The sequence below is a fragment of the Rutidosis leptorrhynchoides genome, chromosome 2 (assembly GCF_046630445.1).
Source record: "Rutidosis leptorrhynchoides isolate AG116_Rl617_1_P2 chromosome 2, CSIRO_AGI_Rlap_v1, whole genome shotgun sequence".
Lineage (NCBI taxonomy): Eukaryota > Viridiplantae > Streptophyta > Magnoliopsida > Asterales > Asteraceae > Rutidosis > Rutidosis leptorrhynchoides.
Window position 1 is genome coordinate 398138849 of NC_092334.1, and position 17080 is coordinate 398155928.

General features: G+C 31.7%; 2 protein-coding genes across 2 annotated transcripts; one reads left to right on the forward strand and one right to left on the reverse strand.

Moving 5' to 3' along the window:
* Window positions 1–1683: 1683 nt before the first annotated feature.
* LOC139889088 (uncharacterized) lies at window positions 1684–2877 on the forward strand. Its single transcript, XM_071872058.1, has 4 exons — window positions 1684–1777; window positions 1867–2013; window positions 2170–2445; window positions 2600–2877. Exons 1-4 carry the CDS (start codon window positions 1684–1686, stop codon window positions 2875–2877), a joined length of 795 nt encoding a protein of 264 aa, XP_071728159.1.
* Window positions 2878–11221: 8344 nt separating this feature from the next.
* On the reverse strand, window positions 11222–15938 carry LOC139892205 (kinesin-like protein KIN-7N). The gene is given in 17 exon segments (XM_071875246.1): window positions 11222–11727; window positions 11901–12092; window positions 12194–12343; window positions 12465–12554; window positions 12657–13127; window positions 13276–13335; window positions 13405–13473; window positions 13710–13790; window positions 13868–13970; window positions 14429–14571; window positions 14680–14757; window positions 14846–14913; window positions 14987–15068; window positions 15161–15271; window positions 15378–15499; window positions 15597–15686; window positions 15825–15938. Coding segments are annotated over 15 exon segments (2214 nt in total). The 5' UTR covers window positions 15453–15499; window positions 15597–15686; window positions 15825–15938; the 3' UTR covers window positions 11222–11286.
* Between the last annotated feature and the right edge of the window lie 1142 nt (window positions 15939–17080).

Here is a 17080-nt window from a genome sequence, read left to right on the forward strand (position 1 = left end):
GAAAGGATAGTCCCACTCACCTGAAAGCACAAGTACTCAGTGGTCTTATTTTACTGAGCCTTCACCTTTCTGTTTGTCACATTAGAATTATTATTTATATATATATATATATATATATATATATATATATATATATATATATACACACAAGTCAGTCACAACGTTACATCCGAAAAGATACCAACGGACAGCATAACTGCTATATATAAACACTTGGTAAAATTTTCACTGCCAAAGACAATCGAGCAATCGTCATAGACGGTCGACCTACTGTCACCCCACCATCGGTCGATGGTCTTACTCCATTGGTCAATCATCTAGATAATAACCATTGGTTGAAGGACCTACACCATCGGTCTATGGTCTAGTCCATCGACAGATTGTCAGCCACCACCAGTCGATGGTCAACGACCATCGGCCGACTGTAGTTCATTGGCAGCAGCTGCTACTAAGGTACGGGTTTCACACCCAATCTCACCAATCTTGTTCTCGAACTCATTTTTTACTCTAAAAACGACCATTCAACATTCACTACATAGTTTAGATCATAAACCCACTAATTTGACACCCAAAATAACACCAAATCTAAGGTTTTGATCCAAAATACACTTTTTGTCAAAACCACACAAAATCCATTTTATAACTGATTTGGATCATGAAATCATTGATTGTTTACCTTAAAATGATCACTAGAATAAGAGGAACAAGATTGCAGGACTTAATTGAGCTTAGGAATGATTTGGTGAATTAGGGTTAATCGATTGGGAATACACGAACAATTCGAGCAGTTTGGGAAAAATATCTCAAATGAATGAGATATCAGATATATTAAGGGATTAAAACCCACTTCTTACAAAACACATGTATTTTCCAGTTATCTGGAACACAATGTACCACATTTGGAAACTCAAATAAAGTCCAAATCACATAATCCAAATATCTCTGTGACCCTTGTCACAAATCTAATTTAACCACATAATTAAATAATTAATAACACATAACTATTTAATTCACTTAAATAAACATATGGGCTAAATTAGTAACTTACCACTAGACTCGAGACGAAGATGTTACAATAACTATGTCATATACAGTTTGTTTTTTAGTTGTTCTTCTATGACCAGTGCATGTACAAGTAAATCTAGAAGAAACCAAAGGGCAAGAGCTTATTGATGAACAAGATGCGGAAAAACACGAATACGTTGAGACAAATATAAAATGAAGAAGATGTGATACATAACATTGTTGATATATTTGACCCGAGAAGTTGGGAAGGACTTAATTCTGATGAGATTAAACTTTTGGTTGAGAAGGGTCCTAAAAGAGATAATAACATAGTCTATGGTCCTTATAAAAAAATAGAAGGTTTTGTGCAACTTTATAAACGAGAACTTTATCAAATTTGGAGAAATGTGATCGACCATGGCTAGTATATTCAAAAGAGTTAGACAAAATATTTTGTTTTTGTTGTAGAATGTTTAGAAAAGGGTAGCCGAGAGGTGGTTTGGCCGGGAAAGGTTATAAAAATTGGATGCATGCTCCGAAAAAACTCAGAATACATGAAATTACCCAAGTTCATCTTGAAAATATGAGCAAATGGTATGATATGCGTAAGAGATTGAAGTTAAACGAACGATTGATAAAGTTCAATACGAACAATTGATGAAAGAATGAGATTACTGGATGCAAGTCCTTTTGAGAATCGTTGCAGTAGTGGAATTTCTAGCTAAACATAGTTTTACTTTCCGTAGATCAAAAGAAAAGTTGTACCAAAAAGGTAATAATAATTATTAGTGTTTGTGTTAATGTACCTACAAATAGTTTTTGTTTCATTTCCACTTATTATATATTAAATGTATTAAACAGGTAATGGAAATGTTTTGGGTCTCATTGAAATGTTGGAAGAGTTTGATCCTATTATTAAAGAACATGTGCGACGAATCACTAGTTATGAGCTTCATGTGCATTATCTTGGGCACAAGATCCAACACGAGCTAATTTTTATGTTGGGAGGTGAGATTAAAAACAAATCATAAAGGAGGTAAAGGAAGCAAAGTATTACTCAATCATACTTGATTGTACTTCTGATTCAAGAAATCAAGAACAAATGAGCATGATAGTGAGGTAAGTTCACATCTAATTCTGTTATTGTTAAGGAGTCTTTTTTAGGGCTTTTGAAGGTTAATGACACCAGGGGAAAAGGTCTATTTGATATTACACTTGAGAAGTTAAAGCGCATTGATCTTGATGTAAATAATATGCATGGTCAAGGATATGACAATGGTGCAAACATGACAGAATTACATCAAGGAGTGCAAATGAGATTTCTAAAGGAGAATCCTAGAGCATTTTACAATCCTTGTGGTTGTCATTCATTTAATCTTACATTATGTGATATGGCAAATAATTATGTTAAGGGAAAGAACTTTTTTGGACAGATTCAACGTATATATGCTATTTTCATAATTCTATTAATTGGTGAGAAATTTTGAAACATAATGATAAAGATTTGACTTTAATCCATTGTCTTAAACTCATTGGGAAAGTCGTGTTGAGTGTATTAAATCTATTAAAACGCAACTTGTCGACATACGAGAAGCTTTACTTGAAGTTGGAGAAAAAGATAAAGATGCTGCGATTGCTAATGAAGCAAATTCAATAGCAGAAAAAGAACTTGGTGAATTTGACTTTTTAGTATCAATTGTCATTTGGTATGAAGTATTAAATGAGGTGAACATTGTGAGCAAAAAGTTACAATCAAAAGATATGAATATCGAGATTGCTATCAAAGAAATAAACATTTTACTTGAGTACTTTGAAAATTATAGAGAAACTGATTTTGCGAAAGATATTGACGAAGCTAAGGAGATTGCATAAAATGGATGTCAACATAGTATTTCCAGAAAAATGTTTGATTCATAGGAAAAGAAAGATTTGATGAGAGTTCAAGTAGCCAGGATATTTCATTTACGCCTGAAGAGGCTTCTAGAGTAAATTATTTCTATTACATAGTAGATAAAGTTATTCTTTCTCTTGAAAAACGAGATTTGATCAATTTTATGAGAAGTTATTTGGTTTCTTATTTCCGCATAACTTGAGGAGAATTGAAGATAAAGATCTAAAGTTATTTTGTAGCGAATTGGAAAATAAACTTAAGTATGAAGAAAAATCGATATCAATGATCATGAACTTTATATGGAGCTGAAGTCATTTGACACAATAGGAGCTGGTGAATTTAAGAATCCTTTAGATATTCTAATGCATTTGAATGAGGCTCAAGAATATTTTTCAAATGCAATGTTGACTATTCCAGTTACAGTGACATCTACGGAAAAGAGCTTTTCAAAGCTGAAGTTAGTGAAAAATTACCTACGATCCATAATGTTCTAACATAGACTTATTGGATTGGCGATGATAACTATTGAGAATGAAATCTTAGAGAGTATAAACTGTGAAGAGGTAATTAAACAATTTGCTACCAAGAATGCGAGGAGAGCTTCAAAAATCATTGGTTAACTATTACGGTATGTAATTTTAATACTAAATTCTTTATGTTTATTGATATAACGTTATTTGTAATTTTTTTAATTAGCTTATATTATTCTTTCGGGTCTTGGGGCCCTTTTTATTTGCATCGTTCGGGGCACTCAAATTCTCAGAACCGGCCATGTCTCTTAGCAACCTATACGTTTTTCTCATTTAATACTTCTTTGTCTTTTGTTGATATGCCATGAAAAGAGTAAATTAGTGACATTTTCATGTTTACTTATGAAGGTTCAAACCAAAAACCTTTTGTATCATGATGATTAACCACTAGGCTACGCTTGAAATGATTTGTTGATACATCATGACTCTAGAACATTGGAGTAACAGATTTCTTTTCAAAAACGTGTAACTCGGCAGAGACACGCAAACCTTGTGTTGCCTTTAACAACCTACCACCTCCACCCCGCAAGGGTGTAATACTTGTAAGACACCTCCCCATGATACTCCATGAATTAGCAAGCACGAATCTAGCCGCACACGGCGTGCTCCAGAGAGCATGTATTTACTGGACGTACTTGAGGACATAAGTAAGAGGACTAAACCCCACGAGTCAACCCAAGAGTCAACGATAAATACAAATACTTTTTCGGGATTCGAACATGCGCCTTTCTGTTGATAGCTTCCAACCATGGGGCCCAAGGTTCAAAGGCGACGAGTACTATTGGCACCGAAACGCGTTGGTGAGTAACAGATTTCTTGTGATGTGTAGTTTGAGTCGAATAATAAACATCTGAGTTGAATAACTCGAGAACATTACTCCATATTACTATTTTATTATTATTATTATTATTATTATATTATATTATATTAATATATATTTAATATTTATTATAATTATCATTATTATTATTTTTATGTTATTATATTTATATATTATATATTTATTATAATTATTAATTAATTATTGTTTATATAATTTTTTATAAAGGCATGACCTTAAAGTGTCATTAGTGAGATTTGAACGGCAAATACACACACTCATATCACGAATAGTCTACTACCAGACTTAAATTTACAATCACAACATCGATGAGTTATATCGATGTTGCTAGATCAATGGTCTTTCACTTGTTATTATTAATCTTATTGTTATTAAGTTTTGTGAGTAATATTATTGTTGGTTTAATTGGAAGATAGTTAGTGGAAAAGACTCAAACCTCATTATTAATATATTTTCATGTGAGCAGAGAAATGATAAAAAAAAACTAATTACGAGATAATTTAATTAAATTGCGACGTGCAATATTTGGGGCTAAGAGGGGTGTTGACCCGAAGTTTAAATATCTATATCTATACATTATATAAAGTACTGCAAATATGCTTACGTGTTATCTTCTGGTTAATTCTGCCACGTGTCACTTTAACAATTTTTCTCATAATTTTTCTTATTATAATATTGTAATTTTCTTTAAAATAATATTACGCATAAATAGGTTGGTATTAAATATTAATACCCATAAATATCAAAATATATAGATATACAGATATCAAACATATAATAGCATCTACATCCTTTTTTAATTTTATACGGAGTATTCAACATTAGAGATATTTCTTTAATTTAAATATATATGAATATATATGGATATTTGTTTAATAATTTAAATATAGTAACACCATAATTAATTTATTTAATTTAGATTGAATTAATTCATAAATATCAAAAATATAGATATAAGGATATCTATCATATAATAGCATCTACATCTATTAATATAAAATTTTTTAAAAATGTTTAAGGAGAATGATGACACGTAAGCAAACTATCTTTTGACTAAAATTTCAATATATACATAATATCATAAGTTTTCCTTTAGCTAATGGACCAACTCCTTAATATTAAATTTGGATGATCAATATTTTTTATTTCAATATTTGATGATGATCATGATGTTTTTAAAATTCGGTCAACGGTTATTAAATATCCAAATCATTCGATAATATTACTGCGAAGTTGAAAATCGAAGGGGAACCAGAAATCTTGAACCATAATTGATCGCGAAGCCAAGCCGTATAAAGGCGAGCAGCCCTTATAGCAATAGCAAATGGCAACGTATACTTTCTAGGCTCATTAACAACCGTGTAATGCACGGGCTCAAAGCCCGATATTTACATTTGTGAAACATAAACTTACAATGTCCGTACAACTCACTGGCTCATACAACTTTCGTGCAATGCACGGGCTCATAAAACTAGTTAACTATATATCAATAGAAACCTCCATTTATTATTATTCATTCATTTTAGAAGGCTAATAGGAAAGTCGGTATAGTTAATGAAAAGCTATGAACATGGAACTTGGAAGAAACAAGATCAAGGTTGCAAAATTCGCTAATTGGGAATTAATCTGTCGGAACTTTAGAATGAGTAATCAGCAATTCGGGGATTAATTGAATTGTATTTTATATATTTAAATATTAAATTTTAACTATTATATGTGTAACTACAAAAGAAAATCATAAACATAAACATAATTGTTTAAAATTGTTATTTTGTTCAAAAACTCGAAGGTAACGTTTGGTTCGAGGATTTTGAATACTGGGATTTCAAATCCTGGAGGATTTGAAATCCTGAAGGATTTAAAATTATTGAATTTGAAATCCTATCATCGGTTTGATTGGAGGATTTTAAATCCCACAATACGCAATCCAATCAAAAGAAGTTTTGATCAATAATATTACGTTACATTTTACATTTTTCTATTTTTATTCTTTTATGTTTACGCGAAATGAAAAATTTTAACGCAAAACTAAATACTCCCAAAACTGAACTGAAACACAAAACGTGTAACTAAAAACTAAAACGAAAATCTAGAAGCTGAAACTCAAACTTGAAAATTAAAACATGAAATGCGATATTGAAAATTGAAATACGTGTTTTAATGATGAAACCCGAAACTGAATGCTGAAACATGAAACTCAAAACTGAAACGCGAAAATAAAAATCAAAAACTGAAATTTAAAATGCAAAACTGAAAACTGAAACACAAAACGGAAAACTGAAACATAGGATTTAGAATTCTTTCATTAACACAAAGGATTTTGAAATCCTTCATCTATGGGATTTCATGAGATTTAAAATACAAATCCCTCTAACTGAATCCTCCAATTAAACACGGGATTTCATGGGATTTGAAATGCAAATTTCACGAAATTCCACTAACCAAACGCCCCCTAAAGTTTTAGTTTAGATTTATGTTAAAATGTTGACCAAGTTAGATTTTAGCCGATTTTGATTACCAAATTCGATTTTAACCAATTAATTGCCTTTGACCGATTAGCTAAGCGGATTTTTGAAAATCAGAACGGACTACTCTTAAAAATGAGTAATCTGAGAGTAATCGGGTTTTTTACAACAGTGACTAGGATATATGGTGTACATTTTTTTATACAAGCCTCTCAAATTTCTACATAATTACATTTCTATAAACCTGCAAAATAAAAATATTAATAATCATTTTAAAATAATATATAAAAACAGATATCAGAATTGAAGGGATAAAAATGAACCATATTTTGAAATCAAACTACATCTTATGTTTTAAATTTCCCTCAAATAACTTATACGTATATATACTGTTTTGTCTCGAAAAAATTACGTCGTTGGTACATGTGGTTTGTTCACATTTGCATCATAACACCTAAATTTTTTATTTTGCGTAGTTAGTACCTTAGCTTTGTTTAACTATCGTGGTTGGCACTCCAACCTAACTACAGTAATAATTTCATAGTTAACCTCTCACATGTACCATGCATGTGAGGGCATATGTGTCAACAAGGTACATAAATGTGTACATGCTTAAACGGCTAAACCCATTAACCCAACCCCCTTGGTAATATATATCATATGATGATGGAGTGTTTTATGTGTCAACAAGTGTGAATGCTTTATGCTTTACGTAAAATTGAGAAGATGAACTAAAATGAACCTTGAAGTCAAATGGTTATATAAATAAATCAATCACCTCATTGTTATTTATTAAATATTAGATAAAAAGTTGAAAACTGTTACAAACAAGACGAACAAATACCAACATAGATTCATGACACTCTAAATCACTACAATTTGGAGTCATCCAATTTACTGTTAAATCAAATGAACAAAACTTACTCAACATTAACTGAAAATATTTACAACTTTAAGTAACAATCAGTCTCAAGTTCAATCACTAACAATGCCATGACACTACAACATCACTAAAACCGTCACCACCACCGCCGTCAACGTCACTAAAACCGTCACTGTCGCCGCCGTTAACCACCGTCATTTCAACCAACAGCAACTACGCAAATTTAATTGATTGTTGTCGGTTACAAGCATCTTCATATACCCGCTACATGCAATTCATTTTATGTGTCACCATCTTCATAAATTTTTCTCGTATGCATTACAATTTCAATTATTATTCAAATAAAATATATTATTTTAAGCTAATTAACTTATGAAAGAAATGAACGAGGTGAAGATGACAGCTACGTGGTTAATAAAGGAAGAGTGATTGACACATACGCCCTCACATGCATGAGCATGACGCATGTGAGAACATAACCATTAAATTTTGATTATAGTTAGGTTGTGGTGTCAACCATGATAATTAAGTAAAACTGAGGTATCAACTACGAAAACTAAAAAAATTAGGTGTTATGATGCAAATGTGAACAAATCACGGGTACTAACGCCGTAATTTTTTCTTTTGTCTCACATAAATTTCTCATTTTATTTTTTATTTATGTAATGTTGACATAAATATAATGTCATAAAGAATGTTTTTTAATAAAGTTTAAACACTTTCATGACTTACTGAATTTTTTTAATGATTTTCTCATTAGGTTGATTCTTTTAACTGACGTAAGCATGATGTTATTGATTGTATATTTAACAAAAAATTTAAAAACTAACTATAATAATACCAATGGAAAAAGTAGAGAAAGATTGGATGGATTAGGCGACGGTTACTGTTCATAAGTTTCTTTTGTTTTTTTTATGCTACATAGTTTTTCTTATTATTGTTTTAACGATTTTCTCATTTTTATTTAATGATGACGTAATCATGCTTTAGGCAGTGTTTTTTTTTTTTTTTTTTTTAAAAAAATTAAACGATTTCGATGACGTACTGATTTTTCTAATTACTTACCCTTTTTTGAACTGATATAAACAGATGTCATTAATAGTAAACTTTTTAATTTAAAGAATTTTATATTATTATTATTATTATTATTATTATTATTATTATTATTATTATTATTATTATTATTATTATTATTATTTGTCAACATAATTATAAATAACGTTTTAATGCATTGTACAGAGCATTTACTTGTCACTTTCAAGCTCACAGTTATCATATTATACAATAAATTAAAGCGTGTTAACGACAGCTTAAGGGTTATCGTTATCAAAATCCTTTATATAATACAAATAGCTTAGAAAGATATTAAAGTTAAGTCTCGTGTGATACGTACGTTGAGTGATATATTATATTATTTACTATAGTTTATAATTCAATTTTAATGAAAGTGAACTTTACTTTACATAATTTTTTCAACGGTGATGCTCGAGTAATATATTATTTATTATTTGTAATGCAATTTTAATAATGAGAGTAAAGTTTACTTTACATAATCTTTTCAGCGGATTCATGTCTTTGTACGCTATTATCAAATTTCAACGGCTTTATTATTTTTTTATTTTTTTCATAATCTATAATAAATAATAATATTTATATCTATATCTATAAAATATACTAGTATATTTTTTCTTGTTCATACAATGTTTTATTTTAAATTTATATATATTAAAATTTAATTGTACAAATTTCAATTATGATAATAACAACAAAATTTTAATTGTTTTCTTGTATTTTTTCAACATTGGTATTAGTATCGCCCAGAGGGGACTTAGCCATATCTTACATTTAATTCTATTAAACTGGTTATGAAATCTGTTGCTCAACCATATCCTGGTACAGGATTATCCAAGTCTTTAAATGTTGGTTCACAGTAAATCACAGGGGAGAAAACATCAGTCTCGAATGTCAAGTCTAGCGATCTGGCTATGAAATCTGGTGCTCCTTAAATAGAGACAAGTCTATTACGTCTTGTGAATTGTCAAATGAGTCGAACATAACAAATTTTATTCATCAATTATTTATGAAAGCATTAATGGTTATATCAATTATATTATATTCTAATATTTTCTTTTATATATAATAAAAATATTAATAACTAAAATAATATAATAAATGTAAAGAATCAAATGTAAAAGTATACTCGTTTGACATATTTGACCCATTTCCAGGTTCGACCTGTTACCCACACCGACCCAACCTGGACCGTTTAAAATTTTTACCAGTTTGACCCATGACTCATTTCAACCCAAAACCGTTTTGACATGTTACCCTAACTGACCCAACCTGACCCGTTTAGATCCGTTTAAAAGAGTCCGTCTTTACTTTACCAGCTTCTCTAAGATATCAATCACTAAACTAAACAAAGTAGCAAAAATCATAAGAGAAGAAAAGTTCACAGAAGGTTGAGAAGTAGTACGCCCGGTTCACCAGGTTCTACCACCCAAACCGACCCAACCTGACCCGTTTGCCATGTATAATTGTAATAAAGATATTTCTCAAATTGTGTGTTTTTTATCTGGAGATAATACATTTGAGACGAATGGAGTTAATAATTATATAATGGTCAAATATGTAATATTTCATTACATAAACTATGAGCTTATTTTTTATGCCAGTTCTACTAAATTATTTTTTAAGAACTTATTTTTTTTAATAAGCTCTAGAAATTATATCACCCAAACGATGCTACTACTTTAAACTTATAAAAAAATAAGTTTAAGCTCCAATAAGCTATGCGACCAAAAACACAATAAAATGAGATGCGTATGGTGTATTTGTTCAAAAGGTAAATAATGGAATTTTCTTCTCAAATATATTTAAGATAATACTCCGTATAATCAAAGCTTTGATATATACCTTAATATTCTATGAATAGAACTATAGAAAATCAAAAGGTAATTTAATTTCACCATGCTTGATTTAGCATTGAGACCATCTCTACGGTAGAGGTAAATGTGGTGGTGTTGTGATGTTGTGAGAGTGTTTTTTTGCTGACGTGACATTGTTGTAGGATGAATGGAACGCTATTGTAAATGTATCATTATGGTATTGTGATGTCGTGGGTAAAATATAATTAGTATTGAATTAATTAAAATTATTATATTTAAATAAAATAAAAAAGAAAAAAGATATTGGCATGCTCATCGTTGTGGTTATCGTGATTTCTTCTCACCACACCACAACAATTTCTTTGACAACTAGCCCATAGTGCAATGTTGCCTCGTTGTTGGTTGTCACATCAACAAACGATGCTCATCGTCATTGATGCTGTTTTTTTTCCAAAAAACAAACTATTTACTGTAGAATAAGTAAGAAATTTGCATCAAACGATGAGACGTATAGACCGGGTACAAATCTATCATAACAAACAAGGAGAAACATCCCAGCAACCAAAAGAAAACGAAACTATGATCCTAACATGACACACCAATGAAATCATCAAACTCCGACAACAAAACACAAAAAGCAACCAATCATTCACCAACAAACTAAACAAACGCGTAAAAAAACCTACAAAGGACCCAAAGAATCGAGCCCTCCAAACAAACTATTCATACTCTTACAGAAGTTTTCAACTTCAAATACTGGTAATGTAGAAGATTAAAGCAACATTAATTAAAAGTTGCTTGCCATTGGGTTAATCGAACTGGACTTTGAGCTTTCAAGTGGTCAAGTTTAGATTTAAACTCGCTATGGAAGAATATGAGTGACCTTTGGCGAGAAGTAAAAGCAACGCTAAACTGTTTGATTTTCTCCTCGATATCTTTCCTCTTATGAGTTTCGGATCTCAGATCCTGCATAATCTTTTCATTTTGGACAGTCAATGATTCAAGTCTTTTTGTCGATTCAGAGACACATACGAGTAATTTATCTCTTTCTTCTACTAAAAGTTGAGACTCCCTTTCAAGATCATTAATTCTATCTTTAGAAGTTTCTAGAAGGTTGTTATTCATTTCCAACTCTTGCTCCATACTGTTGTACATTTCCTTGAACAATTGGATATCATCACTCATTTTTTTCTTCCAAGAAGCAAGTGGTCCCATAATGCAGTCCTAAAATCATTCATAAACCAACTGTATTTTAGGTCACCGTTCCTATTATGGTATTCCTTTCCTGAACTAACTAAAATAGATAGATAGATAGATAGATAGCTCAACATTAAGATGATGAAAACTATCAAAATGGGCATGTAACTTGTTGATAACTTTGCCCAGCCAGCAGCTACCTTATTAATATAATTGTTGCAATATTGAGAGCTCTCAGTTTCATTCGCTACGGTATGTGTTTTTCTTGATATTGTAAATCCATCCATGGCCATGGATACATGTGCTTCAAAAGTTGACATAAGAAACGAAAAAAATTCCCGTGTACTAGAAAACAATCTTGCAGTAGGAGAATTTTCGTCCGCTATGTAACTCTGTTTTCAAGTCAACATGTTATCTATCTGGTTAAATTCTGTAGGCTGTTCATCAGTCTTAATTAACATTCATTCATATATTTTAAAAAAAAAAAACTTACCTGAAAAGTAGAGAATATATCCTCCTTTGCGGCTTTATAATTTGCTAAAGACTCGTTCAACTTATGAGGAATTTCCTGAGCTTCTTTTTGTAGTTTTGATATCTCTTCCATCAGGTGGTTGTTCAAAGCCAATTGTTCTTTGTGATGTTTCTGTAGTAGTGGTGTAATCTTAATATATGGATGATAAACTATGCATACATCTATTTATGCAGGAGCGAACAAAGCAAAAAAATCATGGTATAATTTAATATAATCAAATAAAGAAACTAACATCAAACTCATTTCTTTCATCAATAGCTTGCTGCAGTTGCTTTCGAAGATTCTGAACTTGGTTGTAATGGTCAACTTGAGAATCCTGTGGCTGTAAAGACCATATAATTTTGCATTGGTCACAGAAAGTTATATCCCAAGTAAGATTTGAACATGGCTAAATAAATGTAAACATGAAAAGTTAAAAACTTACAGGGCCTCTTTCAGCTGTTTCTGTTGATGCAACGAAAGGAACTTGCGGTTTTGCTGGAGTCATACCAATCGAATCAAGGTCAGCTATGAAGCCGTTATTCATTTTGAACCATGTATCCTCGTCGGCAACATCACCAAATTCAGTTGGAAGGGGGCTATAATCAGGAGTTCTAGAATTATTGTAAGATCGTTTAGCGACAAATGCATTAAAAACCGGTTTATAAGTAGGGGTACTAAAAGCATCTCCCTGATGTGTGCTACTAGTCTCACTCGTTTCCTACAAACAGTCAGCCATAGATACATACATACATTACATTACATAAATACTTGTAAATAAAATAACAACACAGCTAGATGAAACAATTTTAAAGCACAGGCTTAATACGCTTACCGATGCTGCTGATATTTTTTCTCTGTGTGATTTTCTTTCTTCCTCCAATTCCATAGCAAGCTTTTCACGCTCTAGCTCATACTAGTAAATAATGGAAGACACCATAGAAAAAGCAAACATAAATCGACTTGTCTCTAACATTTATTCACATAGTAAATTATATTATATAACAAGCGAATGAGTACATGGCTAACTTAATGATGCATGTATTATGGTCTATAAAGTCTACCTTCAGCATCTCATTTCTCAATTTCAAGATTTCTTGCTCCAAAACTCCTGAATGAGATCCCTGTAAAGTAATTTGAAAATTTTAAATTCTAAAACTGGTTACACATCCTTCAAAAAGTAAAAAGTTCACCTCAAGTTTCATTCGTAATTCCTCTATTTCAATCTTTTGTCGCTTCAGCAATGCAGCATCAGTCAGAATCTGGAGAATTATGGAATATAACTTAGGCTTAACTTTTATAACAATATATGCATATATCAACACACACACACACACACACACACACAACGACAACAACATTACTCAATCCCACCGAGAATATTCAAAAATGTCATATTCATTGGTGAATGTTCAGATTTAAAAAGATACTTCCCTCTAAAATTTAACTCACTCTTGATAGTTGGTTTAGGTATAATAACATAACGACTATACAATACCTCGTTTACTTGAACACAGTTGGTAATACGTTTTGCTCTGCTGGCAAATTGAAGGGTTCCTTTTGTTTCCTCTATATGAACCTATATGTAACCACCAGTAAAATGCTTACTAATAGCTATGATGTACATTCGTAATTGATGAATTTCATAAATACTACCTCCTCAGGAGCGACAGTACAAATTATTGAAGTTTTTGCATTGCCACCAAGTGCAGGTTGAAGAATACGGGTAAGTTTGCTATCACGATATGGAATATGCCCCCTGCAAAAATAAAAAAATCAAACTCAATGTTTCAACAATATATATCAGAGTATTATTATAATCAGCAAGATGTAGGAAAAAAAAAAATGAATAGCTGCTGTGGTGTATTACAATTGGCAAGAAAGAAATGCTAGAACGTTTAAAAATATATCAAGAACAGAGGAAGAATTGATGAAAGCAATTCATGATAACATTAAGCTCAAACTGAAGGTCAAATCATCTTGTGCAGTAATGAAAGTTTCCAAAACATGGGGGAACCAGCAATTGCAGTTGATGTGAAGAAAATGTATGATGTTTGTTTGTTTTAGTCAGATTGTTAATTTTATAGTTTGAATGCTGTAGTTAGTTGTTGTTTTGGGTAGTGTCTGTACCGTCAAAAGTTGTAATGGTTGTATTGTTTAGTGTTGATTTCTAATATATCATTCACCTTTTAAAAAGTAATTCAAAATGATTAGAACCTTTGTTTTGCGCCATCAGACAACTTGTTGATAACATTTCCAAGAATCATTAAACTCTTGTTGATGTGCTTTCCTTCCTTCAGTCTAACACCACCAGCTCCAGTTTTGGCAATACGTTCAGACCCAGCTAAGTCTACCAAATTCTAGTCCCATAAAAAGAAGAAAAAAAACATGACTTATCGATAATTATAATTTAATATATGACTCCATATAGATCATTGCACTTGACTTAAAGATAAAAGGTTACATACCAAGACAGAAACACGAACAGCATCATCCAAAGTTGAATAATCATTAGAAGCAGAGTCTTTCCCTTTGCTCTCAATCACCTAAACATAACATCATTAACATGGCTTCTACACCTTATAATGAGTAAATGAGGATATACACTAATTGCACACAAGTCGAATAACATACCATCCGAAATATAGTGTGGGATCTACTGCTTCGGACATTCATATTAGTCTCACCAAAGTGCCTGTTAACTGAAAGAAGCAGCTTCAGATAGACATACATACATAATTCCACATATACTTAAATATGACTAATATATCAAACCTTCCCCCATTTGAATGAGCTCTAGCACTTGTTCGGCACTATTAACAATCTCCTCCCTAAGGCCCGCAACAAATACTCCTCGCTGTAAAAAGAAATATTATTTGATACATGAACATTAATTCAATGTATAAGTGTATAACACATGATGTGTTTAATGTGTGTGAGTGTACCCACCTCCAAACTTTCATGAATCTGTAGTTTCTGATTCTCAACAGCAAAAAGATCATTAATTTCTTCATTATATATCTCCATGTATGAGACTCGAATGAGAAACTCCCTATTTGACTGCAAACATTTGTAACAAATTTATGGTAACATATTTTCAGTAAGCAGTTAATCATCTAAACAAAGCCATATTGATAAATTATAAGAACCACAAAAGGGAACATACAGCATTGTTTATGTTTTCAAAAATATCTTCGACAGCACGTTGAATGATGCCGGGATCGCCTTCAGAGCCGTTCATAGTAAAAGTTTTCCCACTACTTGTTTGACCATAGGCAAATGCAGTACCTGCAACAACAGCAGCAGCAGGAGGAGGTTAGCACGCAAGCAAGTAAGTAAGCAAACTTATAACAGTAGCAAACAACAACAGTACAGTAGCAATTACCATTGAAACCTTGAATAACTGCGTCGATAATGTCCTTGGTAAGGAGTTGATAAACGCTAGAATTGGAGGAATCATGGTCGAAAATATGATCTACTCACAAATTCACATAATAATTGATTAATTGATTATAAATTTACAAAAACAAAAAAAAAAAAAAAAAAAAAAAAAAAAAAGAGTAATTAAGTAAGGATTTACTACAATTTTAAAAATTAGGGTTTGGATAGATACCGAAAGTATAAGAAAGAGAAGGAGGAAGAGGAGTGGCGGCGGTTGGAGATCTTCTGTGCAGTGAAATACAGCGCTTGTCTTTATCAACGTTCCAGTAACTACCATTATCTTCTTCTCCGGCTGATTTCGCCACCGCCGGCCTCACTCTAACTGCCACGCATATTTTCTCCATACCGTACACTCACAATCAAGAGATTCAGATGCAGATGCAGATGCTCCCTTGTATTTTTAGATTTAAGGCTTGTCAATTTTTCTTTTCTATGCAGCGGATCTGATTTTATCAGGTGACCTAGTTTTGGCTGTTAGCAAATAACCTTATCGACTCTACAGAGATGGGGTAATCAATGGAAACGGGCGGGACAAATTTTGAATTAGGCCTGCACTGTCTCCGTGATAAAAGATTGGGAAAATTTGTCAAAATGCCCTGAAATTGTAGAGAGTTTAAATTTTTGTAAATGCCCTTAAATTTTTGTAAAAATGCCATCATATTGTAAAGTGTTTAACGTGATGCCCTTAAATTTTTGTAATTGCTTTTTTGTCCATTATTCATACATCATGCACGGTTTGTGCATGTTCGTGCGTGCATGATGGTGTTCCGAGCATTTATCGAAGTTATTTTATTTTACAAGCAACGCGCACCAACTTATAAGCAACACACACCGTGTATTACTCTTTTAAAAGGGTGCACAGGTAAGTTTTTGAACGCACCAAACGTGCGATTTTTCAAATTTTATGTGATTCTTCAATTTTTATGCTCGATCCTAACTTGATTTCGTAATAACTTCAATCTACAAGCATTTGTGATCCGTAACCGAATCCGAGAAAGAAGCAACGTATTTGGATTGACGTCTAATTTGAATTGTGAAAGGAATTCAGATTGAAGTCTGATTTAAATTGGAGTCAAATATGGATTAGTCCTAGTGGAAGGAATTCAATAATATAGAGTCCTAATTGTTTTATGAGTCCTACTTGTGTATGGCTTGTTAGGATATATATATATATATATATATATATATATATATATATATATATATATATATATATATATATATATATATCCATGTAACCAAGTATGGGGGATGCCTCTGTTTCACGTCTTAAAAAAAAGAATCGTAAATATAGAGAGAAACAAATAAACAAACTGCTTCCACATGTGCACTCTATTATCTTATTTATTTTATTTTTATTATTCTCATTCTGTTTCTATATCCCCATTACGTGAAACAGCGAATTAAACCTTACAGTCACAAATACAA